Source organism: Polyodon spathula, chromosome 54 (assembly GCF_017654505.1).
Source record: "Polyodon spathula isolate WHYD16114869_AA chromosome 54, ASM1765450v1, whole genome shotgun sequence".
Taxonomy (NCBI): Eukaryota; Metazoa; Chordata; class Actinopteri; order Acipenseriformes; family Polyodontidae; genus Polyodon; species Polyodon spathula.
Window position 1 is genome coordinate 1,434,742 of NC_054587.1, and position 27,458 is coordinate 1,462,199.

General features: G+C 44.0%; 2 protein-coding genes across 3 annotated transcripts in view; both read left to right on the forward strand.

The window, feature by feature from the left end:
• Window positions 1–9,528, forward strand: part of LOC121307283 (protein FAM83G-like) — a 29,245-nt gene extending 19,717 nt beyond the window's left edge. For both annotated transcript variants that reach the window (XM_041239464.1, XM_041239465.1), the window contains 6 exons: window positions 2,307–2,468; window positions 2,971–3,095; window positions 6,309–6,809; window positions 6,944–7,220; window positions 8,859–9,125; window positions 9,303–9,528. In XM_041239464.1, the coding sequence (XP_041095398.1) occupies window positions 2,307–2,468; window positions 2,971–3,095; window positions 6,309–6,809; window positions 6,944–7,220; window positions 8,859–9,125; window positions 9,303–9,446 (1,476 nt within the window). In that variant the 3' untranslated portion in view covers window positions 9,447–9,528. The remainder of the gene's footprint in view (window positions 1–2,306; window positions 2,469–2,970; window positions 3,096–6,308; window positions 6,810–6,943; window positions 7,221–8,858; window positions 9,126–9,302) is intronic.
• An 11,952-nt stretch (window positions 9,529–21,480) lies between these two features.
• zgc:174888 (uncharacterized protein LOC558116 homolog) lies at window positions 21,481–27,139 on the forward strand. The gene is made up of 5 exons (XM_041239419.1): window positions 21,481–21,781; window positions 22,267–22,367; window positions 22,729–22,800; window positions 25,549–25,686; window positions 26,261–27,139. Exons 1-5 carry the CDS (start codon window positions 21,769–21,771, stop codon window positions 26,579–26,581), a joined length of 645 nt encoding a protein of 214 aa, XP_041095353.1. The 5' UTR covers window positions 21,481–21,768; the 3' UTR covers window positions 26,582–27,139.
• The last annotated feature ends 319 nt before the right edge of the window (window positions 27,140–27,458 follow it).

Sequence of the window (27,458 nt, forward strand, 5' to 3'; positions counted from 1 at the left end):
TGAATGCAGTTCTGAAATGATTTTATTTAACCCAAAATAAATTCCGTCCATGCAACAACAGTCCAGCCTTGTTTTCATTGCAACCGTGTGTGTCTGTCTCCAGTCTAGACCACAAAAGCAAAGCAGGAATCAACATCCTGTCAAACAATGCAGTAAGTAAACAGCTTTACTTTTTAGACTAAGAACCCTAGCAAAAACAACAAGGCTTGGGCAGTATCACAAAATAAATTACAGATTCTCTTAAATTACACAAATAAAACATAATAAATGCGGTTCATCTATCACCATAAACACGCGTCGCTGCTGTGCAGTGTTCAGCTTTATAGTTCTGCTTCCACTAGGATAAAAAATTGATTAGTCTGTTCTTTTTTATGGCAGGTTGCTATTTTGTTATTTAATGCAGCCCTTGCTTTGTAGAGAGAGGTACTGTGTAGCTGCTCTCTGGCCTGCAGTTATACACTCTGGATCAGTGGAGGGCCAGTGTCCTGGTTTTTAAGAACATAAGAAAGTTTACAAACGAGAGGAGGCCATTCGGCCCATCTTGCTCGTTTGGTTGTCAGTAGCTTATTGATCCCAGAATCTCATCAAGCAGCTTCTTGAAGGATCCCAGGGTGTCGGCTTCAACAGCATTACTGGGGAGTTGATTCCAGACCCTCACGATTCTCTGTGTAAAAAAGTGCCTCCTATTTTCTGTTCTGAATGCCCCTTTGTCTAATCTCCATTTTTGACCCCTGATCCTTGTTTCTTTTTTCAGGTCGAAAAACCTTTTAGAATTTTGAATGCTTGAATCAGGTCACCATGTAGTCTTCTTTGTTCAAGACTGAACAGATTCAATTCTTTTAGCCTGTCTGCATATGACATGCCTTTTAAACCCGGGATAATTCTGGTCGCTCTTCTTTGCACTCTTTCTAGAGCAGCAATATCTTTTTTATAGCGAGGTGACCAGAACTGCACACAATATTCAAGATGAGGTCTTACTAGTGCACTGTACAGTTTTAACATTACTTCTCTTGATTTAAATTTGACACTTTTCACTCTGTTAAATGTCATTTGCCATGTGTCTGCCCAGTTCTGAATCTTGTCCAGATCATTTTGAATGACCTTTGCTGCTGCATCAGTGTTTGCCACTCCTCCAACTTTTGTGTCATCTGCGAATTTAACAAGTTTGCTTACTATACCAGAATCTAAATCATTAATGTAGATTAGGAATAGCAGAGGACCTAATACTGATCCCTGTGGTACACCGCTGGTTACCACACTCCATTCTGAGGTTTCTCCTCTAATCAGTACTTTCTGTTTTCTACATGTTAACCACTCCCTAATCCATGTACATGTGTTTCCTTGAATCCCAACTGCGTTCAGTTTGAGAATTAATCTTTTGTGCGGGACTTTGTCAAAAGCTTTCTGGAAATCTAAATAAACCATGTCATATGCTTTGCAATTATCCATTATCAATGATGCATCCTCAAAAAAATCAAGCAGGTTAGTTAGACATGATCTCCCTTTCCTAAAACCACGCTGACTGTCTCCCAGGATACTGTTACCATATAGATAATAAAAATACAAAACAAAACACTACTACTCACAGAGCAAAAATACAATTGTTAAACTAAAACAGGTCACACACACAATAAACAGGAACAAAATAACCAGCTCAAGGACCAAAACAAAAGGCTTAAACAAAAACAAAACTGTTCAGGCTGGACAGATCCCACCCTGCACCCTGCACCCTGCACCCTGCACCCTGCACCCTGCACCCTGCACCCTGCACCCTGCACCCTGCACCCTGCACCAAACAAAGGATTTCTCCTCTTTTATACCATGTGGCTGGAGCCTAATTACCAATTATTCAATCAGCTCCAGTCACATGTATTTTGGCAGGGATAGGAAATTAACCCCATCCCTGCCAACCACCACCAAAACACCACAAAACAATATTATTTAAGGGGTTAAACTGAATTGCAAATTCTACAAAGCGTTGCTAATGTAAAAATGTTTAAGTAAAACTTGGTGTGTAAACAGTGTGCTGTTAAAAATGGTGAAGTGGAGGATTTCCTGTCATGTGACCTTGACTTGTTTTTCACTGTGGGTGGATCTGAACTATGACATCATGATAATTTGATGGTATCTGATTTTGGTTTTGTGTATTTTTTATTTAATTGTTAATAAAGTATCTATTTATCTAGCTATCTATCTGAGGTTGGACAAAAAAATTAATAAAAACACCTGCCATATCTATCTGTCTTTCTGTTTCTTCAATACACTGTATCCATTGTAATGCTGTAGATTTGTAACCCCCTCCCCAGCTGGTTGCTGTGGTAACAGACAGGCTGACTGATGGGGACATCTTCCGTGACCTGGTGGCCATGGCTAGGAGGGGCGTGGCCGTCTACATCCTGCTGGAGCAGAGAGGAGAGGAGAGCTTCCAGGAGATGAGAGAGAGAGAGGGGGAGAAAGGAGAAGAAGAGGTAAGACTTTGTACAAATATATATAATAATTATTATAATTTATTATTACTGTATTAACCCCATCCCCATCCTCTGCCCTCCCCTCCTCTCCACTCTCTCCTCTCTTTCCTCTCCCCTCTCTCCACTCTCTCCTCTCCCCTACTCTCCACTCTCCTCTCCCATTTCTCCTCTCCCCTCCTCTCCACTCTCTCCTCTCTTTCCTCTCCCCTCCTCTCCACTCTCTCCTCTCCCCTACTCTCCACTCTCCTCTCCCATTTCTCCTCTCCCCTCCTCTCCACTATCTCCTCTCTTTCCTCTCCCCTCTCTCCTCTCTTTCCTCTCCCCTCCTCTCTACTCTCCCTCTCCCCTCTTTCCTCTCTTTCCTCTCCCCTCCTCCCCACTCTCTCCTCTCTTTCCTCTCCCCTCCTCTCCACTCTCTCCCCTCTCCCCTCTCCCCTACTCTCCACTCTTCTCTCCCCTCTCTTCTCTCCATCCTTCCCTTCCTCTCCCCTCTCCCTCTCAGAACATGCGTGTGCGTGTCGTGAGCGGCGTCTCTTTCTGCTCCCATGATGGAAAGATGGTGAGCGGAGAGATGAAGGAGAAGTTTATCCTGATTGACCACGAGACTGTGATCACAGGGAGCTACAGGTGAGAGTGAATGGAGATCATGTGCAGGAAGATGGAAGATTGTTATAGAGGTATTTATAACACAATACCAGCATAACATTGCTTGATTGAAACGCCTCTGCTCTGCATTCCTCACACCTCTTTCTCAGCCCATAGCAGGAGCCCCTGTCTCCACTGAGGACTGTGCCCTGGCCAGTGGGGCAGTAAACAGGTGTGAGAACATTGCGTCTGCTTCTGGAATGACCCGAGCCATTAAGTAATGCAGATTTAGTCAGTAAAGTCCTGTTATAGGGCACTACAGTAAAAGAGCTCTCTGTGCTGCCCCTGTCAAAGTCCCCCTCTGCAATGCACTGGAGAGAGCAAGAGAAACTAACAAGAACCCGCAGCTGAAATGTGGCATGTCTTTCCAGAGATTGTAAATGATAAAGGTCTTAATGTTTCATTTAAACGCAACATCGCTGGTCGTGACTACATTGTTTTTGCCTCCTCTGAGAGTACGAAGTGTTTCAGATGTGTAAAAGCTGCAGAGCAGATTGGGGTAAAGGCAGCTCAGGGGCGAGGGAGCAGCAGGGGCGCTGATAGGCAGGAAACTCCCTGAGTACCGGGAAGGGCTGTCGATGAGCCCCCCCCCGTTCCGCTTCCTAATAGCAGGGAAGTGGGGGGGGGGGGGGGGGGGGGTGACAGGGGGAGAGGAGGCAGTGGGAGTGCTGAGAGCTGGAGCACGATATTTTATTTGGGCTTTTGATTGGATCGCCAATAATACTTCCACCAATCAGAGGGTTGCATACAGCACTTGTAGCGATCCCACCCTCTGTCAGGCTGGTACATGGGACAGATTAAGAAGAGCTGGACAAGACAAATAATGTGTCAGATATCAGAGTGGAGATGAGAGTGGCAGTGATGACCCAGTTTGCTTCAAAAACATTAAAAGTAGACCGGACATTTCCATCAGTGGATTTAAAAAATCTGGCATTGATAATGCAATCCACTGTTCTTTCACTTGTTAGCATTTTTGTGTCTTTTTTAGAAGGGTTTAATTAACAGCCAAAATTGTTTGTGTACGATAGTTTTAAACTTGAAGGACAGCAGATGCTTATCTTAAAAGTTTACTGGTTCTTAAAAGTAAGGGCCATATAAGAACGATAAATACTGATTGCTGTTTCTGCAGTGATATTGCTATAAAGAGTTACAGTAAATCAGATATTACTTTATCAGACATAATTAATTAAGCTGGCTTAAACCCAAACAAAGAAGAACAGAGGGTGAGCCCTTGTCGGAAGACATCAGCGCATCGCTTTCCACTCTGATAAGGGCAGTTTCAGTACAATGGCCGGGGCGGAAGCCAGACTGACATTTTCCATGCAAATTGTTTGTTGCAAGGAACGTATTCTGTTTAGCTGCTGCTCTCTAGAACTTTGGATAAAAAGGGAAGGTTTGAGAGGCCTAAAATTTTTCCGAACATTTGGATCGAAAGTTGTTTTTTTAAGAAATGGTTTTATTACAGTGACCTTAAAGGAGCTGGGAACAATACCAGATGACAGGGAACTGTTTATATACTTAAGACTGTGGCATCTATCCTAGAAAATGCACAATTTAGTGGGAATAGGATTTAAAGTACATGTAGTTGATTTTGTCCCATCAGCTAAGTCAGTCAGATCAAGCTGTTAATAGAAGTAAATGATGCAAAGATTGGATCTGCTTTAGTTTTAACAGTATTGCAGAATGTCTCATCTAGGTTGAGTGTGCTATATGATATCTGATATTTACGGAGGATGTCTGTTTGTTGTTTAGTTTAGTCATTGTTTCAAAGAGCAGGCGAGGATTGTATTGATTTTTTTCTATCATAGTTGAGCAGCATGATGATCTAGCTGAAGACAGAGCGGCCTTACATTTAATCAGGCCATCAAAATGCTTTATTGTAACATTTTGCAGTGTTCTAAAAATAAGAGGTACTTTGAGCTCTCCTTTTCCGGTGCATTGAGGCATCTGGCGGGGCTGGGAGGGGTTGCTGGAGAAAGTGCATGGGAAGCTCAGGAAGCATAGACTGATTAACAATAACCTGGTAGCACAGGTTGTTTTGCGTGGACCCCCAGCCGCCTTGATGCAGGCGATCCAGAGGTCTGTGCTGTTTTTCTGAAGCTGCACTGAGACAGGGGGTGCTGTAGCTGCCAGACATCTCTCCTCTATAAGAGACTCCCGATTTCTTATTAATCAGTGTAACAGGGGATGTGCTAGGTGTGTGGGTAATCACTGCAAAATACTGACACAGACACAGAGCATGGTGTTGATATGCCGCTCAAGAGCGCAGATTTAATTTCAACACAGCGGACCGACAATGGTAACCCTAGTGTCACATTTAATAAAGAAACCAAAACACAAAGCTAAAAAAATTAAAATTTGCCACATAATTACTAGCGCTCAGTCTTCCCCCACGATCAGCTGGGAGGTTTTTTTAAAGAACCTCATGGCAGAGTTAGGCCCTGGCTGTTGGGCTTATGGGCACACATTAGCCATATGCTCTACACATATGGAGAGGAGGAACTGGCCCAGGAGAGGAAGGTGAGGAGGAGGCAGAGAAGGGGAAAGAGGAAGAGGAAGGCAGAGCGTCCATCGCAAAAGTCTCCACCAGCAGAGGAAGAATGCCTGCTGGTTTTGCCTCCAGAGTCAGAGGGAGAGGAGCCCTCTCCAGCGCCAGAGGGAGAGGCCACACCAGTCCCCTGCAAGTGAGGGAGAGTCGCACCAGTCCCCCGTAACAAGGGTAGACTACACATTGCTCCCACCTTCATCGCCTCCATGTATTAACTCACGTGCAGTTGTACTGAGACTCCAATTGAATGATTGATTAGCAGTCAAGTCTCAGTACAGCTGCATAAAAGCAGCATGTTTTCACTCACTCGGGGCTGTGTGTTCGGTGAGTGGAGAACGGATTGGAGACGGAGGTAAAGAGAATAAAACTAATAATAAAGTAAAGTAAAAGAAGCTCACCGTGTTTTGTTTGGTCCGTTTTGTTTGTCTGTTTATTTTGGCGAATGTGCTGTGTCCTGTTTTTGTATTGTTGCAGCCATTTTATTTTCTGTCTGTTTGTTTATTTATTAAATGCTGAGCGAAAGCATTCGCTCAGCTCCATCAAACTCCACCTCTGGTTGTTTATTTTCCTGTTTCTGGTCGGACGTCCCCCCACTCCGGCCTTCTTTATAACAAGGCTTTTCAAAAGTGTCTCTCTCTCTCTTTCAGTCTCACATGGTCTGATGCTCACCTCCATCGTCAGCTCGTCACAGTCCTGAAAGGTCAGGTGATCGATTCCTTCGACCGGGAGTTCCGCATGCTGTATGCATCTTCGCTGCCGGTGCAGCTCCCCGATTGGCCAAGAGGAGCAGACGCCCATCCAATCAGCTACAAGCTACAGCTGAACCCCATGCATTCAACCTCAGAGCGACACTTTCAGCCCCTCCCTCTCCTCTCTGCCAAGAAACACTACACCCCAGACCAGCAGGCCCTGTCTGCAGAGGAACAAATCACGCCCAATCGCCAGAGGTGGGAGGAGCTTGCACAGTATCCCTTTGAAGGACAATCAACCAAGTACAGGTGGACTCCTTTCCAGGCAAAAGAGGAGGAGGGGTCTTATGCATATTCTCCACCTACAGACCAAAGACACACCCCTATAGGGGAGGAGTTTGTGGTGAATGAAAAAGGATCTTACTTGAGCTGTCTCAGGATAAACAGATTTGGACATCGGTGAGTTTACTAGATTTTAAAGAGTGTTAGAACTCTTTTAAATGAAGAACTTGTGATAGTGTCACTAAAACTAATACGAGGTAAGAGAACAGATTTGAAAGATGGTTAACTTTAAACCCCTCCCATTCTTAAAGAGACACACCCAGAGAGGAGGAGCCTGTGAAGTTTGACCCGCCCTTCCAAAAGAAAACACCCCTGGGGCAGGGGCTAAACCAAGAAGAATTGTTTATTAAAGAAACTACATCTTGGGAGGGACTTACACCTGGGGCAGCCAATCCCAGACAAGAGAAGGGACTTAATCTGCACCAGCATCACTTCCAAAGAGACACGCCCCCAGGGGAGGAGCTTAGCTCCGGATTGGATGCTTCTGAAGAGGAGGGGCCAGATTCCACCATTGAAAAACCAAGACAGGTGAAAATGTCTCAATCGGTGTCTGTTTCAGTGTGTGTGTCTCAGTGGGCAGGCAAGGGCGCTAATGAAAGTCAGGGTCATCTACCACAGGATAGAGCCCACATTGAGAGGGCTCTATCGCTCTTAGAAAATTATTTATTTATTTTCCTCTTCAAAAAAAAATCTCTACTTACCTTGAACTTCTGATTTTCGGCAGGTAACATTCCGCTGAAGAAAATAGTCCCTAACAATTAGAATAACGACATACATGTGGGGGAAATATTATTGTTATTAAAATTATTATTGCTAACATATTTATTTATTGGGGTCTGTGAAGTGTGCGAGTGGTGTGGGGAATAAAACAATGTCCAAACAGTTACTTTTCCCAAAAATATCCGGGTTTTAATAAATAAATACAAAGAACCACCCCTCTACCGGCAATAGTATCGGGGGGGGGAACATGGCTGGTTTGCAGCCCAAAACAAAAAGACAATATTCCATAATCCCGTGCATGGAAGCGTGCTCTTAATCCTCAGGGTGGTGCTGGCGTCGTGTGGTGAGGGTAGTGCTCTGGTGAGGCGGGCTGGCTCCGTGGCTGCAGCTGCTGGCTCTGTACTCCAATAGAGGGCCGTCCCGCATCTGTCCTCCTAATATGGTTACCTTCCGGCTTCCATCTACCGTCAAGGCGGTCCATCTAGGAGGCAGCTTACCACCGTCCTTACACAGCGCCCTTTCTGATCGGGAGGGAGATTTGCAACATTGATTCTTTCTCTATCACAAGGTCTTACTCTTTCTTATTAGAATTTATCTGTACAATTATTGAATAGTCCGTGTAGTATTGAGCCTGACTCAAAACCTGCTTTTGGAGGCGGGGCTTCATTCAAGCAGGGAGTGGATTGGCTGATGCTGAATGAACTGAAACAGGGCTGGCAGTTTGACTGGCTGGATTTGATCCAGTCGATGACAGAAGCGTGGACCAATCGTGTCTTCCCTGTTGGTTTGCTGTCCAGTAGCTGTGAATTGAGCCTTCATTACAGTGTCCTGTCACAGACGTGATTCCCCTTGTCACTAAACCAGCGTCAGAAAGAATGTTTAACTAGTTTTTTATGTTATCAGATTAGTTGTAGATTAGAATGTTAAGGCGGTATATGAACGGATTGATTTTAAAATATAATTCACAGTTCAGCCTCTCAACTTTCCAGCAGGTATCGATACAAAATAGAAGCCCACTAGATCTGGAAGCTGATTGCCTGTTCGCACTCAATCGTTTTCTAATATCAATGTGTGGACAAAATGAAAATGCCCTACAAAGATAGCAACTCCTGAAGAACGACGTGTGTTGTCTACTTTCACACTGTGGGTCTAACTGGAGTTAGAAATAGTAAATAAAAATATAGTGAGAGTCAGTGAGAAGTCCCCACAAGTATAGAAATACAAACATGTGTGTGTGAGCGAGCCTCAGTGTGAGCGCGTCTCAGTGTGTGTGTCTTAATGTGTATCTTAGAGTGAGCGTGTCTCATTTTTTGTGTGTGTATCAATGTGCGTGTGTCTCTGTGTGTGTGTGTCTGTCTCAGTGTGTCTTAGAGTGAGCGTGTCTCAGTGTGACCATGTTGTTCATGTCTTGCAGACTGTTCTGTGTTTGTCTCCTGTGTGTTTCAGAGCTCCCCGGTGTCGGTCCCCTGGTCTCTTTCTTATAGACAGTCTGGACTTCGCTCCCTCAGCAATATTCTCAGAGCAGAGCGTCTGAGCAGCACTCCCCTCACGACACCTGCGGGGGGGCTGGGGGCGAGGGTGAGGGGGAGCAGATCTCTGTGGGACTTGAGTCAGCTCTTCACTGGCTCCAACGAAGAGGAAGAGGGGGTGGACCCTGAAATGAAACCAGCGTCAACACCCCAAGACAAGATCCTACAAGAAACACCAGCCTGGGTGAGAGAGGGAGGGAGAGAGAAGAGAGAGGAGCATGTATTCAGTTTCTTTCAGTAACTCCAAGACTATTACATTGTATTATACCTGTTACAACTTCATTATAAACATGTTATAACCATGATATGAGATTATAATACTCTTACCCCAGATTGACCCCCCTCTCTTCTCCTCTCTCAGCTGAGGAGTGGCCCCCTTGGCTCCCGGGTGACCCCTGCGATGGCTCTGATTCGACACAGAGGGGAGGTGCCCCACCCCACCACCCTACCCTCCCGTCTGAGGGACCGCATCCTGAGAAAGAGGGAGGGAAACCCTGAACACTGAGAATTACTGAGAGCGAGAGAGAGAGAGGCACACACAAACACACACTGACACAGAGACACACTTAGAGAGAGGCACACACACACACACACTATGACAGAGAGAGGCACACACACATTGAGGCACACAGAGAGAGACACAAACACACACATTGAGACACAAAGACACTTCTTTGCAACAACGGAGCGATTGAATCAGCAATGCTGTATCCATGTATATACTTCAATGAAAATACTGTCAATCAAATAAATAAAACATTCATTTTTAAAATGACTGTGTTATTTCTGAGCAAATGTCACCCCCTGTGGACATTAGTGGTATTACAGAATAAGATGCAAAACGTCAATCTCACTACTGATACTCCCCCTGCTGGCAAGGAGCGCCCCTGCGGAGGGGGTGTAGTGCAGGCGGTCGTACGCATGCATGTCACGCTTCACACTGTGCCATATACAGCGGCACCTGTCATAACCCCCCGAATTGGAGGAGCAGCCAGGGGCCAAGATTGCCATCCTTGCCCAGACACACAGGTAGATTGGTTTGGGGAATGTTTAATGGTTTAATTAAACAGTGTTGAATGTGGCCATGTTGTGATTTTCACTTAACCCCTGGCCACACCCTACACAAGAAGAATGCAATGTTTGGTTAGGGGAGATGGTTCAATGAAGGTGCATGCCAAGCTTGAACAGTGGGACAGAGAGAAAGATTACAAGAGTATATCATTTTGCAAGTATATGAGTAAGAATATACAATTATAAGAACATAAGAAAGTTTACAAACGAGAGGAGGCCATTCGGCCCATCTTGCTCGTTTGGTTGTTAGTAGCTTATTGATCCCAGAATCTCATCAAGCAGCTTCTTGAAGGATCCCAGGGTGTCGGCTTCAACAACATTACTGGGGAGTTGATTCCAGACCCTCACGATTCTCTGTGTAAAAAAGTGCCTCCTATTTTCTGTTCTGAATGCCCCTTTGTCTAAGCTTCATCTGTGACCCCTGGAAAGTAGTCATTTAATATATTTGCTATTTTTTTCTCTTCATCTCTGATGTTGCCATGTGCATCTCTTAGACATTTTACTTCCTCTGATTGTTCTCTTGCTGTTGTAATATTGGAACAACATTTTGGAATTGGTTTTCGCCCCCTTAGCAATGTTCATTTTTATTTCTCTCTTGGCCTTTCTAGCTTCCTTTTTGACTTGTGTTTGCAGTTCTGTGTACTCTTTCTGCGTACTTTCTTTTTGGTCCTTTTTTAATGCTCTGTAAAGTGCCTTATTTTCGCTGAATATTTTTTTTAATTGATCTATTAAACCATTTTGGCATTTTAGTTTTACATTTAGATTTGTCTACTTTAGGGATGTAATTGTTTTGCGCCTCTAGTACTACATTTTTGAAGAACAACCATCCTTTTTATGTGGATGTTTTCTCTATTTTACTCCAATCTACTTCTGTTAGTCTCTGTTTCATACCTTCATAGTTTGCCTTTCTAAAAGTATAAACCTTTAGCTTTAGTTGTTTTTTAAGAAAATCACTTCAAAATGAGACCATGCTGTGGTCTGAGTTTGCCAATGGTTCTGTGACCTCTATTTGTGGGAATTTGCTCTTATTTGAGTTTGATATTATTTTCTACTGATTTTATTGTACTTTGTGACTGTTCTTAACCATAATGTGATTTTTGGTACTGTGATATTTTAGAAGGTGATACTTTATATTGTTATATTTTGTAATATCACCCTGGAGATGGGCAAAATAAATAATAAATAAAGAATACAAGCCATGCCCCATTCCCCAGTGCCCCATAAGCCTGTGCCCCGTTCCCCAGTGTCCCGTAAGCCTGTGCCCCGTTCCCCAGTGTCCCGTAAGCCTGTGCCCCGTTCCCCAGTGTCCCGTAAGCCTGTGCCCCGTTCCCCAGTGTCCCGTAAGCCTGTGCCCCGTTCCCCAGTGTCCCGTAAGCCTGTGCCCCGTTCCCCAGTGTCCCGTAAGCCTGTGCCCCGTTCCCCAGTGTCCCGTAAGCCTGTGCCCCGTTCCCCAGTGTCCCGTAAGCCTGTGCCCCGTTCCCCAGTGTCCCGTAAGCCTGTGCCCCGTTCCCCAGTGTCCCGTAAGCCTGTGCCCCGTTCCCCAGTGTCCCGTAAGCCTGTGCCCCGTTCCCCAGTGCCCCGTAAGCCTGTGCCCCGTTCCCCAGTGCCCCGTAAGCCTGTGCCCCGTTCCCCAGTGCCCCGTAAGCCTGTGCCCCGTTCCCCAGTGCCCCGTAAGCCTGTGCCCCGTTCCCCAGTGCCCCGTAAGCCTGTGCCCCGTTCCCCAGTGTCCCGTAAGCCTGTGCCCCGTTCCCCAGTGTCCCGTAAGCCTGTGCCCCGTTCCCCAGTGTCCCGTAAGCCTGTGCCCCGTTCCCCAGTGCCCCGTAAGCCTGTGCCCCGTTCCCCAGTGCCCCGTAAGCCTGTGCCCCGTTCCCCAGTGCCCCGTAAGCCTGTGCCCCGTTCCCCAGTGCCCCGTAAGCCTGTGCCCCGTTCCCCAGTGTCCCGTAAGCCTGTGCCCCGTTCCCCAGTGTCCCGTAAGCCTGTGCCCCGTTCCCCAGTGTAAGCCTGTGCCCCGTTCCCCAGTGCCCCGTAAGCCTGTGCCCCGTTCCCCAGTGTCCCGTACGCCTGTGCCCCGTTCCCCAGTGTCCCGTAAGCCTGTGCCCCGTTCCCCAGTGTCCCGTAAGCCTGCGCACCTCTTGCCTGCACTAGTTTTTTGCCATGTGTTCCAATCATCGCTTGTCATCTTGGCCTGCATGTGGCACCGGCAGGATTTCCAAGAAAACTACCATAGAGGCTCTGCTTTTAATCCTTGCCAGGCTCTATAAATTAATTTTACAGAGCCTTCTGACTCTGTTTACATGTTGTTTGTTCCCACGTGAACAACAACAACAGGACCACGATGTCTCTAAAAGTATTAAATAGGGTAACATTCTACGGACAGCTGCTAGAGAAACGAGAAATTTAGTTGTAATCTTTGACCCCACTTTTATTTGAGAAACGTATCAAAAAATATTACAAAATCACTTTAGCATCTGAGAAATATTGCAAAACTATATACTATTAAACATTTCTTGAATAAAAATAAAAGTATATTTTGACTAGAAATCTAAACATACCTGTGTGTTAAATAGTTATAATAAACGGGGGGGGGGGGGTCTGTTTAACGAAGGAGAGGCTGTAATTGGGTTACTTAAACTGTTTCAGTACCGTCATTTTGGAAAAAGGCGAGTGTAAAAAAAACAGGAAACACGCCATCAAAAAAATAGAACATTCCTCTTCTGAAGCACATCTACTGGGGATGTTACAATGGAATGGCTTAAAATGTTAAAGCATTTGACATGGCAGACAGTGAAAGGCAAGCTATCTTAGATTAAGAAAAAAACACAGAGAGATTCGTACCCTGCTAATAGACATTACCCTGAATCTGGCTAGGCAAGGTATGCCCTTTAGAGGCAATGAAAGTTCAGGAAACTTGAATAAAAGGGAATTTCCTCTAGCTTGTCCGTCTGTTTGCAAAGTATGACAGTGTGCCAATATGACCTTCCAAGGGACTGCAATCTCGGATTCTCCAACAGAATGAAAAGGCTCTCCATGTACACTGTTATGCACATTGCTTAAATCTGGTGCTACTAGAGTCTGCCAAGTCAAGTCCTCATTTTGTTTCATTCTTTAATATGGTAGAAAAGTTGTATGCGTTTATTTCTACTTCAGGAAAACATCATGCTGCTTTTGTGCAGAAACAATGGGCAATGCCCATGAGTTGAAAAGGCTGTCTGACACCCGCTGGGCCTGTTGCGAAGAAGCACTTACCACCCTAAAGATCTTTACTGTGGCAGTACAGTTCTGAAAAGACATGCATGCAATTCACCTGACCCATGTGCTGGAGATGGGGTTATGCTTCTTAGAAGCATCGATTTTGAATTCATCCTTTGTTTAGAAATTACACACCAGTTTATATGGAAACGGCAATAGCATCATATTCACTTCAATTGCAAAGTCTTTCATCAGCTTACAACATTGTAGATGGAGTGATTAAAAGAATACAGTTACTAAGAGCAGATGAGTTCAAGAAATTGTTTGAAAATGCTGTGCAAAAAGCAAATGAGGTAGAAATTGAGGTTCCCACAGAAATTCCTGGCCAAACAAAATGACGAAAAGTTCCTGCCAAGTACAAATACAGATCCACTTCAACTGAAGATCATTCACTTCAATCCTTAGAGTATTATCCTGGTAAGGTTTATTACTCAATCCTAGACAGTATGATGAATGAATTAAGAAGATTCAAAGGGAAAGGTGACAGTCACATGGGTAAAATTCTGAGATCCCTTCACCCCCTTACAGAAAGTACCAAAGAAACTATTCAGATCAATCTGTCAGTTCTATGGCTTTGAAGAAGAACAGGTAAAGCTTTTAACAGAGTTTTATTCTGCATATTTGCATAGCTGCTTATTTTATTCTGAAAGTGTTTTATTCTGCACATTCCTGTCCCAAGAATAATGTCCAAGAACTACTGAAGTGCATTAAGGAAAATTTACAATGCGTTTCCCACTCTGTGTGAGTTTCTCAAAATATATGCAACTCTACCAGTATCAACAGCCACTGTGGAGCATTCCTTCCCAAAGCTAAACTCCTAAACTAAGCTGCATAGCCTTTGCAGGGAAGATACTGTCAGACCTGATGTTGCTTACCATTGACAAGAACATTTCTGCAAACAAGAATGAAGTTCTGAACGTCTTCAAACACGTGCGCAACAGGAGGCTGCTGCTGTGGAAATAGATGCAATTTCATATCTCATGTTCTCTATATAAACACACACAAAATGTAAGCTTTTTTAAATCTTTAAAAGATATATTTCAAAAAGTTAAATCGGTTTAATTCTGCTTTACATGAAAACAAATAATTGTGACGATATGCTATTAAGGGACAAGATTAGATTTAGATATTAAAAATCTTTATAAGACCAACTAAATAGGAATAAAATGGGACCCCCTCCCCCATGCTTGAAAAGTGCCCTTTTTTCTCAATGATTCCCTACCCTTTAAATGTTGTCTGCACGGTAGTGCCTTCCAGCCACATTCGTATATAAAATACATGTGCATGTATTAAAAGCTGTGAATATAAACATGCGTTCTCTACATCACCTATTAAAATGCATGTGTATATGTAAAAGGTGTACTTTTTGTGGCTCGTGAATCAAATGTAAGATATGGCCCTTGGTAAAATTGAGTTTGACACCCCTGGGTTAGGTAGTCAGAGACGCAGGGTCAGGTAGTCAGAGATGCAGGGTCAGGGTTAGGTAGTCAGACGCAGGGTCAGGTAGTCAGAAACAGTAGGTTACAGTTTTGTGCCAGAATGTGTATTTATTCAAATACAAAATAAAGGTTTAAAGAAAACAATCAAGCAGAGATGGTGTCTCGGTCAGACAACAAGCTGACGTCCATCCGTCACAGTTTCAGGTGTGTGTCTGTGACAAACCCAGTCCTTAAGCAAGGCCCGATAACTAGTATTTTGTGATGGAAATACAAATGAACTACCCTGAACAATAACTCTCCAAAGCAGTAAGATTGCGCGACAGAACCAAGAAAAATTGCTGGGTAAGTCAGGATTGTTTACAACAAATAGAAAATAGGAAGACAATTAAACCAGAAGGCAACACCAGAATTCAAATAGCAGGTGTTATTGAATATGCATGGAATATTATACTTGTCTGGGATCAATAAGCTACTAACAACCAAACGAGCAAGATGGGCCGAATGGCCTCCTCTCGTTTGTAACCTTTCTTATGTATCAGACATTTGGTGTACATGAGTTTTAATCAGACAGCAGGTGAACCATTCAAAATGTGTACCAGAACACGCATTAATACCAGTCATATAGGACAGATCAAAGCTTTCTGTGGTGTACAGCCTAACATAGTCAATGCTGATTAAAGTGTTTACCAATGAGTCCATCAGACAGTCCTTATAGAAAGAAAAATGACCAATAAACAACAACAACCAATACTTTAAAAGCCCCAAGATGTTATATCCGGTCCGTATTGAGAACGCAGTTGAACCAGAAAAGTTTGAACACAAAACAAAAATGAGACCTCTGTGCTGGGTGCTCGTTAATCCCCAATAAATAAACAAAAATGATAATACTCCCAAAACAGTCAGAACAGTCCAGATAATCCAACAGCAAAAAAATAAGATTCCTCCCCATTAGGGGATCTCACCCAGTTCTTCCTTGGTCCTGTAGAGCTTGGAGTTTCCAACAGGTAAGGAGACAAAAGGTGATGATTTGGATAATAAATGGATTAGTCACTGTTGTTGTTCTTAGGATCCAAATAAACAATTTGAATGATGTGGATAGTTTCAATTTGGCAGGAGATTAGATAACTGGTTACTTTCAAACTGGAAAAATTGCAGATTAGAGAAAATACACTGTTTCTAACAACCAAAAGGCTATTGCTTCCTGATTTCTCCTTTACAGACCAGCAAACTCCTTCTTCAAACACTCTGCATCCACAGAAAACCACACCCGCAAAAGAATCACCCCAGCAAAAAAGGAACCCCCTTTCCCAGGAAATAATAATCCTATTTAAAGAGCCACCAATTAATATACTTAGAATTAATGATAAATCAAGCCCAATAAGACCTTTGCCAAGGCAATTAGCAAAACCCCTGAACCTAATTAGAATTTCCATGTGGAAATTAAGGAAAAGATCATTCAGTTAAAATGAGAGCGAAAGTCCAGTGCAGAGATAAACGCCTACCAAAATTTAACAGTAAATTGAAAAAGCTTCACCTAGTTTTACCTTATGGGATCTGAAAGGCCCACTTTAAAAATGAGAACAAAATTACTTATTTAGCAATTGAACAGAGAGTTAAATTAACCTGGCCAGGTATAATTACTTATGCTGCATTCGTGGAGCTAGTGCTACATGCCTGAGAGCGGCACTTCAGTGGAAGACGTGCTACTGGCTGTGAGAGAGAAGATTGGATGTGAAAATATCTTCTCTGCATGAATAAAGCTGTAGTGTTTTTTTTTTTTTTTTTTGAAGAAAGAAAATCTAGTTTATAGATTGATTTAAAAGTGATGTGTGGATAAATTATATTTTTGTGGTCGCTACGCTGTTGTCGCCTCTGGCTACAAACATTATTCCTGCTGCTACCCCATTTATAAAAAACGAGGCTATTGAGAAAGAAATTACACGGCTTGGGAAAATGGCAATGAAGTGCAATGAAAATGATTCCCTTGGGCTGCAAGAGTGCGAAGGTGGGACGTTCTTTCTTTCAGAAGGCACATTTTTATGTTTTCAAATTCACCATCAAAACACTAGATGTTTCTTTTTGCTGTCGGCACAGGGAGCATTCGAATGCAGCATATGCAAGCACTGATAACATGCGCTGTTTTGAGTGTGGAGATATCGGGCATAGGAAGGTTGCCTGTCTGCACAGAGAGCCCATGGCGGGGGGAGAAAGACTCTAGTGAGGGATGGCAGGGTGCAGGGTGTGAGAGTAAGGAGACAAGGGCTGAAACTCCAAACTGTCTGGAGGTGGTTATACCACAGTCAGACGCTTGGCAGGAGAGTAATCCTGGCCCCATAGATAGACCCCAGCCCTCACCGAGTCTGAAGCGAGTCTTTGTGAGGGGTGTTGCAGAACAGTCAGACTTGTCCGAGAGCATGGAAAATCAGGAAGGGGTTTTAACAGCTGTGATTAAAAAGAGCAGTATGAAGAAACACAATATAGTGCAGCCCGACGACGAAGAGTCTTCTGCTGCTGTGTGTGAGTTACCTAGGATTGATCTTACGGGGTCTGATTCAGTATAAAGGAAAACATAAGCTCTGAAGCTGAGGCCTCAAAGGGAGGCGCCCCTGAGCTTCTGAACCCTCCCGATGGAGAGAGTGGAGCTGATGGGGCGCAGGGTCCCCAACCTGGAGTAATTGCGGCCAGAGAACTGAGTGGGAAAATTGTGGGAGATCTGGAGAAGGCAGAGGAGTCGGGTCTGTCAAAGGAGGAAGGAGAATTGGAGAAGGACAAGGAGGGGGGCTCCTCAGATTCCTTTAATCTCTCTGAAATTCCGACCAGTCAGATTGGGAAGTGTGAGCTGTATTCACTTCAGCAGATTGATCATTTTTTACACTAGCCAAAAGGGAAAAAAAAAGGAAAATTGTTTTAGTTTTTTCTGGACAGCAATAAGTTTGCAATTTGTAAACGTGTTGCGTATGATGAGCTAAGTCAAAAGAAAAGATACAGGCTTAAGAAGAACATTATTGCTGTATGAAAGGTGACTGGTGCTTCAAAAACACAGAAGTGTTTGTCTTCAATGAAGTGTTTACGCCTGGGCTCTCTTGATAGTAATGGTTCCAGAGTCAGGGGTAAAGAGCTTTGTTGTTTGAGTTTATCAAACAAAAAATTTTATTCTTGCAGGAAACTCACAGTGATAAAGAGAGCGAGGCTGACGCGGATCTAATGTGAGTGCAGGAGTAGCGGTGCTGTTTTCTCCAGGGTTGGGAGTAAATATGATATCCAAAATGGAAGTAGTCCAGGATTGTCTTTTAAGGATAACAGCAGAAGTAGAGGGGTGTTCTTATGAGTTTATTAATGATTATGCTCCAAATCAGGAGATTTATCGAGTGACTGTCTTTATTGTTACAGCAATGTGACCCTGAGAGCACCCTTGTTGTGGGGGGGGGAGGAATTGTACTGTTCATTTTAGTGAAGACAGAAATGGGAAGGAGCCCCATCACCAATCTGCAGGTGTGCTCTCAGGGATATTGAATCAGTTCAGCCGAGGTGTGGAGAGATAAGAACCCAAAAGTAAGACAGTATACTTGGGTGAAAGTGTCAGGAAATAGGGTCAGTGCAGCCAGGCTTGATAGGTTCTATATTTCGAAGAGCATGAATAATAAGGTTTTAAAATGTTCTGGAGTGTCTGATCACCATTTGTTAACAGTGAGTTTGTCTCTTCTTCCCACAACCCGTAATCACTATTGTTGGCATTTTAACATAAAACTCTTGCAGGACAATAAGTTTTGTTTGAGTTTTATTGAATTTTTGGAATGATGGAAAAATGTCAAAACTGATTGGGCAGATAGAGCAGGACATAATGGGGCAGAACAACCCTGTGCCGCGGCACAGTTTGGTTGAGAAGAGGCATGGTGAAGGGGGCAATGATTAGGGCTCGTTTCTCCACACTGAATGATATGGATGCCCCCAGCTCATATTTTTTTAACCTGGAACCGAGCGCTGTGCAACGCAGGCAGATGCATTGTCTCTGGCTGCACTGGGGGAAGAGTCACAACAAACCCGGAGGAGATGCAGGGAGAGGCCATGTCCTTTTATACAGACCTTTCTCGGACTGAAGGTTCTGACCTGGAGCACACAGCGCTATTGCATCATCACCTCCTTACACTGGCCCCAAAGCAGAGGAGTGTGCTGGATACTGCATTCAGCCTACAGGAGCTCACAGCAGCTGTCCAACAACTACATGGGTCATGTACCAGGCATCAGCGGGCTGCCTGCAGAGTTTTACAAGCGCTTTTGGGGCTGCACTGGGGAGGACTTTTATAAGGTTGTGCAAGAGAGCATTCGAGAGCAGGAGCTGCCACACAGCTGGTGTCTGTCAGTGCTTACACTGCTGCCAAAAAAAGGAGATTTGTGTCTCTTGAAGAACTGGAGACCTGTTGCACTGTTTTGTGTGGAATATAAGATTTTGTCCAATAGCTAATAGGCTCAGGGACCACCTAGCAGCAGTGGTGCACAGGGATCAGACTTATTGTGTTCCTGAAAGGACAACCAAGGACAACCTGTTTCTGATCTGGGACACTTTGAATGTTTCATGACGTCGGGTTGCTTTCTCTTGATGAAGAGAAAGCTTTTGATGGCGTGCATCATTGTTACTGGTTGAGACTCTTTGGGCTTGGGGAGGGTTTTGTGTCTTGGGTGTCTTGGTGGCTTCTATGCTGTGGCATAGGCTGGCAGTGCTGGACCCACCTAGGGGATTGTTGTCAGAGATACAGAAGAGGTTGGTAAATTTGTTCTGGTCTGGGCAACACTGGTTGAAGGCAGCAGTGTTTTATCTGCCGCTGCAAGAGGGGGGACAAGGTCTGATGATCTTTTAAGGCAGCCCAGTCAGGTGTATCGAACTGATTGTGTGCAGTGTTACTTGTAGTGTTACCCAGCTCCTTCAAGGAGTTCCTGACAAGGGAAGACCCAAATCAGGGGGGACAGGAGCTGGTTTTCCCTGTGCTGACAGTCGCACCTGCTGTCAGGTAGTGGCAGGATAGCGAGGAGAGGTTGCTCTCCTTCAATACTCTTACATTGGGAGCTTTCCACACAGTTAATAAGAAGGCTCTGTATGGTGTCTGTGTAAAGGTTAGCTATTTAAATTCACTGAGAGAGGTCAGGGATTTAAACGGAGGGAGGGTTTAGGTACTAGCCCTCCTAGTGCAACAAACTGGAGAATATTGTATAAGTTGTCAGTTGCTAAGAGGACAGGGGATCTTCAATGGAGAATTGTACATGGGGTGAGTGGCACACGTTTGCACAGCGTGATCAGCTGGACGCTCTGTTCAGCATGCTAGTGGAGTGACTGAGAGGCTGGAGGTAGTTTTCAGTTTTGGTTTTGTAAAACTAGCAATATTGATTACCAATAAGAATGAGATTGGGGGTGGAGGGGTGCTAGACCCTGAGGTGTCATTGCAAGTGTTTGTCTCTGTGCGCCTGAGAGTCGAATGTTATCATGGGCTAGTCCATGAGACGGGATCTTTTGAAGATAAATGGTGGGTTGGTAATAGCGTGTGTGAGGTACATGGCGAAGGGGATTTACAGATGGTAATTTAAATATTGAAACTATTTTTTTTATAGAATTTTTATATTTTAATATTTTGTTTTGGTAGTGTTGTTTGATTTTTTGTTAAAGAGCTTTTAAAAGTCAAAAAGTCTCTCTCTCTCTCTCTCTCTCTCTCTCTCTCTCCCCTGCCTTTAAAGGGGAAGTTTTCCCGAAGTCGAAGTCGAGCAAAATATAAGATACCGACAAGAGTTAGTCGTGGTTAGTCTATCGAGTGGAGAGGTGCATCACACGGGTAGGTCTGACCTCGAAAGTAATTTAACTGCTTCTCTGAGTCTCATTCCTGTCAATAACAGCTCGGGTCGTGACTCTGTCCTGCTACACCACATTATATCAAGTGGCAGTGTGTAAAAAAGGGAAATTAAATTCCCAAATACACCAGCTGTTTCTATAATCTGCAAATAAACTGATCCAATCCATTCACTTGCCTAATGAAGGTCTTCAACACCACTTACCCAGTTTCCCTTAACTCTTCATGTTTTATTCCACCCTGCTCTGTACACTGATACTCGTCATGCTCATGGGCTTTCCCTCACGCTTGCAAATCACAATAATGCATTTGGGACTCAGGCAGTGCTAATAGACAAGATAAACCACATATGAGAAATCAACCAACTCTAGCTGTGTCCTCAACCCCTGATAACATGAGAACGCTTCTTGGCAATTTCACTGAACAAGAACTTCCCTCAATTGTCTATGAGGCTGGATTTAAAAAAAAAAAAAAAAAAACTTTGAGCCAAAACAGCCGATCTGGAGTGACTCAGCATTCCAGGGAATTCCCAGAATTCTCTTTTAAAGACACAGAAGTCCCACAGTCATTCTGGAACTCCCCTTGAAAAAATTCCAGTTCAGAGACTGGGTTTTAAAGATGGTTAGCACTCCTTTAAAGAGGGCAGTGATGATGTTAATAAAGCTAATGAGATGTAAGAGAATGGGTTTTAAATACGGTTAGCCCTCCTTTATATGTCAACACTTCACATGGTTACTTTGCCCCACATGTCAGCTGTGCATGCCAAAGAGAACGAGAGGGGTGGGGGTGGAAAGAGGGGCTTTGACTGTTTCCTAGTGGGCTGCAAAACACACTTTCACTTTCAAGCTTTGAGTCTGTAGAATGTACTAGAGTAGGAGGGGGTGAGCGTGAAAAACAGACAGAGAGAACGTGAAAAAGAGAGGAGAGGGAGGGAAAAATAAACAGATGAGAGAGAGATACAGAGAAAAGTTGACTAGCGATACTGGGAAGGAGAGGAATTACAAACATATAGAGAGTGTGGAGAGAGTGGGAAAAGGGGAGGAGAGATGTGATCGAGTGCAAGAGGGGGAAGGACTTAAAACAAGGAAGAGGGAGAGAGAGAGAGAGAGAGAGAGGGGACAGTGAGGGAGCAAGGAAGGAGAGTTTAAGCATGTCAAGACTGAAGTGGAGAGAGTAAAGGAGAGGTGAGCCGCAGAGACTGAGACTAAACACAGGAGGAGAAGAGGAGGAAGAGATGACACTGAGAGGTAAGAGAAACAGAGGAACTGGAAAACACACCTGGAGAGGGAGGGAGAAAGACAGAGAGAGAGAGAGAAAGGTGAATGTGTGAAAAGGGAGAGAAAGACAGAATACCCTTATACTTTTAAGCACGGTAAAACATAGGGAAGCATGGTAAAGCACAGATAGGCATAGTGAAGCCAACACATGGTATAACCATGGGAAAAGCATAACAGTACAAATCTACTTTGCTAAACTTTCATAATAGTTAACACAGGCTTTTCCCATTTTAATGAAAATCTTGAAATCCCTGTGGAATTCTCCTGGAACAAATCAAAAGCAGATAGTGTTGCTAGCTTGAAAAACTTGGAATGCGAATGGATTTTAAAGACGGTCAACACTGCTTCAAAGAGAGGTAGTGATACTGTTAATAAAGCTAATGAGAGATAAGGGAATGAATTTTAAAACTGCAATCTGATGATTGTTCTCTCTCTGTTTCTCTCCTTTTTTTCAGCTTTGCTCCTTCTCTCCATTCTGCTGAATGGGGTGGAAGGTCACGACCCCCGTCTCGTAAGAACCCTGCTGAAAGTTCTGGAGAGCGAGGTCGCTGGCTTTGTGAGTTTGATGACGTTATTGGGTATACAACATCATAACTTATATTCAAGCACACTGTAGAGGCGCTGGATGAAGCTCGCCACAATAAATTTTAATATGCTTCACAATACCTCACTGTGCTTTACTATGCTTCCTTAAGCTTTACCATGCTTTCCCTGTGCTGTATTACACTGTGCTGTGCTTTTACTGTGGGACACTTGTAGAAGTGAAACTGTGTGCTATTATCTCCGGTCTTTTATTGAATTTCTATTTTAATTCAAATGAAAAAAAAATGTCATGTTAATATAACTGAGAAACAAAGTATTGGAGAGAGAGAATGATCCATTTTTTGTGCTCATTTTTTTTTTAATCTCCTTTTTAGAGAGCTGTGTTCCCGAAAAATTACAACACGACGCATCATTACAATGAGGCTCAGCTGTGCAACGGAGAGGAGGTGAGAGCAGTGAGCGTGTGTGTGTCTCACTGTCACTGTGTCTGTGTGAGCGTGTGTGTGTGTGTGTCTCAGTGTGTGTGTGTGTGTGTGTGTGTGTGTGTTCACTGTGTGTGTGAGCGTGTGTGTGTGTGTGTATCGCGTCACTGTCACTGTGTCTGTGTGTCGTGTGTGTGTGTGTGTGTGTGTCAGCGTCACAGTGTCTGTGTGTGTGTGTGTGTATCAGTGTCACTGTGTCTGTGTGTGTGTGTCTGTGTGTGTGTCTGTGTCACTGTGTGTGTGTGAGTGTGTGTCATTCGTGGGTGACACAGTGTCCACAACACACACGTGTAGTCACCAGTGACACACGTGTGTGTGTGTGTCTGTGTCAGTGTCACTGTGTGTGTGTGTGTGTGTGTTTGTGTGTGTGTGTGTGTGTGTGTGTGTGTGTGTGTGTGTGTGTGTCAGTGTCACTGTGTGTGTGTATCAGTGTGTGTGTGTTTGTGTGTGTGTGTGTGTTTGTGTGTGTGTGTGTGTGTATCTGTATCAGTGTCACTGTGTGTGTTGTGTGTGTGTTTGTGTGTGTGTGTGTGTGTGTGTGTGTGTGTATGTGTGTGTGTGTGTGTGTGTGTCACTGTGTGTGTGTGCAGTGTGTGTGTGTGTGTGTGGTGTGTGTGTGTGTGTGTGTGTGTGTGTGTGTGTGTGTGTGTGTGTGTGTGTGTGTGTGTGTGTGTGTGTGTGTGTGTGTGTGTGTCAGTGTGTGTGTGTGTGTGTGTGTGTGGTGTAGTGTGTCCACATAGTCACAGTGGGTTTTTTGTTCACACACACACAGTGTCACAACTGTGTGCAGTGTGTGTGTGTGTGTGTGTGTGTGTCAGTGTCACTGTGTGTGTGGTGTGTGGTGTGTGTGTGTGTGTGTTCATTGTGTGCTGTGTGTGTGTGTGTGTGTGTCAGTGTGTGTGTGTGTGTGTGTGTGTGTGTGTGTGTGTGTGTGTGTGTGTGGTGTGTGTGTGTGTGTGTGTGTGTGTGTGTGTGGTGTGTGTGTGTGTGTGTGTGTGTGTGTGTGTGTGTGTGTGTGTGTGTGGTTGTCACTGTGTGTGTGTGTGTGTGTGTGTGTGTGTGTGTGTGTGTGTGTTGTGTGGTGTGTTGTGTGTGTGTGTGTGTGTGGTGTGTGTGTGTGTGTGTGTGTGTGTGTGTAAGAACATAAGACATAAGAAAGTTTACAAACGGACCTTAGGAATAATTCTGGTCGCTCTTCTTTGCACTCTTTCTAGAGCAGCAATATCCTTTTTGTAGCGAGGTGACCAGAACTGAACACAATATTCAAGATGAGGTCTTACTAATGCATTGTACAGTTTTAACATTACTTCCTTTGATTTAAATTCAACACTTTTCACAATATATCCGAGCATCTTGTTGGCCTTTTTTATAGCTTCCCCACATTGTCTAGATGAAGACATTTCTGAGTCAACAAAAACTCCTAGGTCTTTTTCATAGATTCCTTCTTCAATTTCAATATCTCCCATATGATATTTATAATGTACATTTTTATTTCCTGTGTGCAGTACCTTACACTTTTCTCTATTAAATGTCATTTGCCATGTGTCTGCCCAGTTCTGAATCTTGTCTAGATCATTTTGAATGACCTTTGCTGCTGCAACAGTGTTTGCCACTCCTCGTATTTTTGTGTCATCTGCGAATTTAACAAGTTTGCTTACTATACCAGAATCTAAATCATTAGTGTAGATTTGGAATAGCAGAGGACCTAATACTGATCCCTGTGGTACACCGCTGGTTACCACACTCCATTCTGAGGTTTCTCCTCTAATCAGTACTTTCTGTTTTCTACATGATAACCACTCCCTAATCCATGTACATGTGTTTCCTTGAATCCCAACTGCGTTCAGTTTGAGAATTAATCTTTTGTGCGGGACTTTGTCAAAAGCTTTCTGGAAATCTAAATAAACCATGTCATATGCTTTGCAATTATCCATTATCGATGTTGCATCCTCAAAAAAATCAAGCAGGTTAGTTAGACACGATCTCCCTTTCCTAAAACCATGCTGACTGTCTCCCAGGACCCTGTTACCATATAGGTAATTTTCCATTTTGGATCTTATTATAGATTCCATAAGTTTGCATATAATAGAAGTCAGGCTTACTGGTCTGTAGTTACCTGGTTCAGTTTTGTTTCCCTTTTTGTGGATCGGTATTACGTTTGCAATTTTCCAGTCTGTCGGTACCACCCCTGTGTCAAGAGACTGCTGCATGATCTTGGTTAGCGGTGTGTGTGTATCAGTGTCACTGTGTGTGTGTGTGTGTGTGTGTATCAGTATCACTGTGTCTGTGTTTGTGTGTGTCTCCCAGGAGGAGTGCTGTGTTTTATTGTACTGAATTAACCCTCTCATCTCCTCTCTCTCTCTCCGAGGAGTGCTGTGTGTCTTCATTGTACAGTATTAACCCTCTCTCCTCCTCTCTCCTCCTCTCTTTCCCAGGAGGAGTGCTGTGTGTCTTCATTGTACTGTATTAACCCTCTCTTCTCCTCTCTCCTCCTCTCTCTCCCAGGAGGAGTGCTGTGTGTCTTCATTGTACTGTATTAACCCTCTCTTCTCCTCTCTCCTCCTCTCTTTCCCAGGAGGAGTGCTGTGTGTCTTCATTGTACTGTATTAACCCTCTCTTCTCCTCTCTCCTCCTCTCTTTCCCAGGAGGAGTGCTGTGTGTCTTCATTGTACTGTATTAACCCTCTCTTCTCCTCTCTCCTCTCTCTTCCAGGAGGAGTGCTGTTTGCTGCGTGCTGCCTCAGTCCTGTCACAGGACTGGTACTCTCTGCTCTCAAACCTCTGGCCAGAGAACATGAAGATTAATTTCATTAAGGAGCTGCAATGGGAACTGAGCAGACTCACTAAGGAGGTATCGACTGTCTGTCTGTCTGTCTGTCTGTGCGTGTGTGTGTGTGTGTCTGTCTGCCTGTGTGTCCACACCTGACAGGAAAGTACAGGAGACGCACCACACACATCGTTGTGTTGTGTGTGTGTGTGTGTGTGTGTCTGTCTGTGTGTGTGTCTGTGTGTGTCTGTCTGTCTGTCTGTCTGTCTGCCTCTGTGTGTGACAACTACACCACAACACACAGACAGACAGACCACACAGACAGACACTGACAGTCTGTGTGTCAGTGGCTTTGTTTGTGTTTGTATCATTTTATCATTTGAGAAACATAGCTAAGCTCAGACCTACTATTTCCCTATCTGATGCAGAGAGACTAATGCATGCCTTTGTTTCATCTATTGGTTATTCTAATGCACTTTTTTCTGGTGTCCCAAAGCATGTGGTATCCCGCGTGCAACAAGTTCAGACACATTACCCCTGTTTTTGCGTCTTTGCAAATAAATAAAATCAATCTCTCTCTCTCTCTCTCTCTCTCTCTCTCTCTCTCTCTCTCTCTCTCTCTCTCTCTCTCTCTCTCTCTCTCTCTCTCTCCACTCAGCGTGTCAACCCCTCAGTTGATATCTCCAGGCTGCCCCCCCTCTCCTCCCCCCCTGAGCAGCTCCTCTCCCTCACCTCCTCCCTGTTAAAGCACTGGCTCAGAATTCACAGCAACAGAACTCACTCGTGTGAGGGGAGAGAGGATGAGGGAGAGGCGGAGACTGAGAGGGGAACTGAATGGGAGGAGGTGAGAGAGAGTGAAAGGAAGAGGCAAAAAGGATTCCCAGTAACAGAACCCCCTGCTGGACAAGCTGCAGTTTTGCATCACACGCATATGGCTGTAATCTGCCTAGCGACAGCAGTTCATTGGATGTTTCTGTAGCCTCCATTGACACGGCAACACAAAAGCACTTTATGGGACAAACTACATGGATAAGTTCTTTACCTGTATTTGAGCTCACATGAGAAACAAACCACAATTAAACAAAGTCACATCACAAAGTCGAAATTAAAAACTGTGCCAACATCACCACTACGGACAGGACAGCGAGTCCAAAACCGTGCCAATATATATATTTATAGGACATCCCGAGTGGGCTAGGACTCTATAAAGAAGGATAGGACAGTCAATCCTGTGATGGAGTTCAGTACCCAATTACAGGCGCCATTTGTGGAGCCCACTCATTAGTGAATAGATTGAATAGATGCTCTGTTGCTGCGTCAGGATATACTTGTATGTTTAATAACAATACAAAATATCGTTAATGTAAAGTGACTGGCTTTTGTCATGTGAATTAATGCTTGATAATGTCAAGAAACGTTTTGCCATGGCATACGCGAATACATCAAAAGTGTCATACCCATACAAGGACATGACGTGTTTCGATGTTTTGTTTTAAATGTATATTTTGTACAGATTTGTTTTTTTAAATAAAGAGTTTGACTTGATGTTGTTACATTGCTTCTCAGTCCCTGTGAACGCACTGTTTTCTTTTAGCATGATGCTTTTATGCGGAGCGAGTTCACTTTTGTTGTTTGAAATTGTAGTCGGGTGTCTTTGTTAGACGCGGTGTATTTAATATTATTTTATTGTGTGTTGTTGTTTTTGTTGATGAGAGCTCGGGAAACGCCAGATTCTGGAAAGCCGCTTTGCACACTTGCATTTAACGAAAAGCTCTTTGTCTTGTTTGGTTTTTAAAATGCTTTCTTCAAATCGTAAAAGGTACACAAAACAACAATCTTCAATACAGGAATCCAAA

Excerpts from the sequence above, each read along its gene's own strand:
- zgc:174888 (XM_041239419.1), top strand. Across the intron at positions 22,801-25,548 it reads AGCTGTGCAACGGAGAGGAG|GAGGAGTGCTGTTTGCTGCG; the intron begins GTGAGAGCAGTG and ends TCTCTCTTCCAG. Across the intron at positions 25,687-26,260 it reads TGAGCAGACTCACTAAGGAG|CGTGTCAACCCCTCAGTTGA; the intron begins GTATCGACTGTC and ends CTCTCCACTCAG.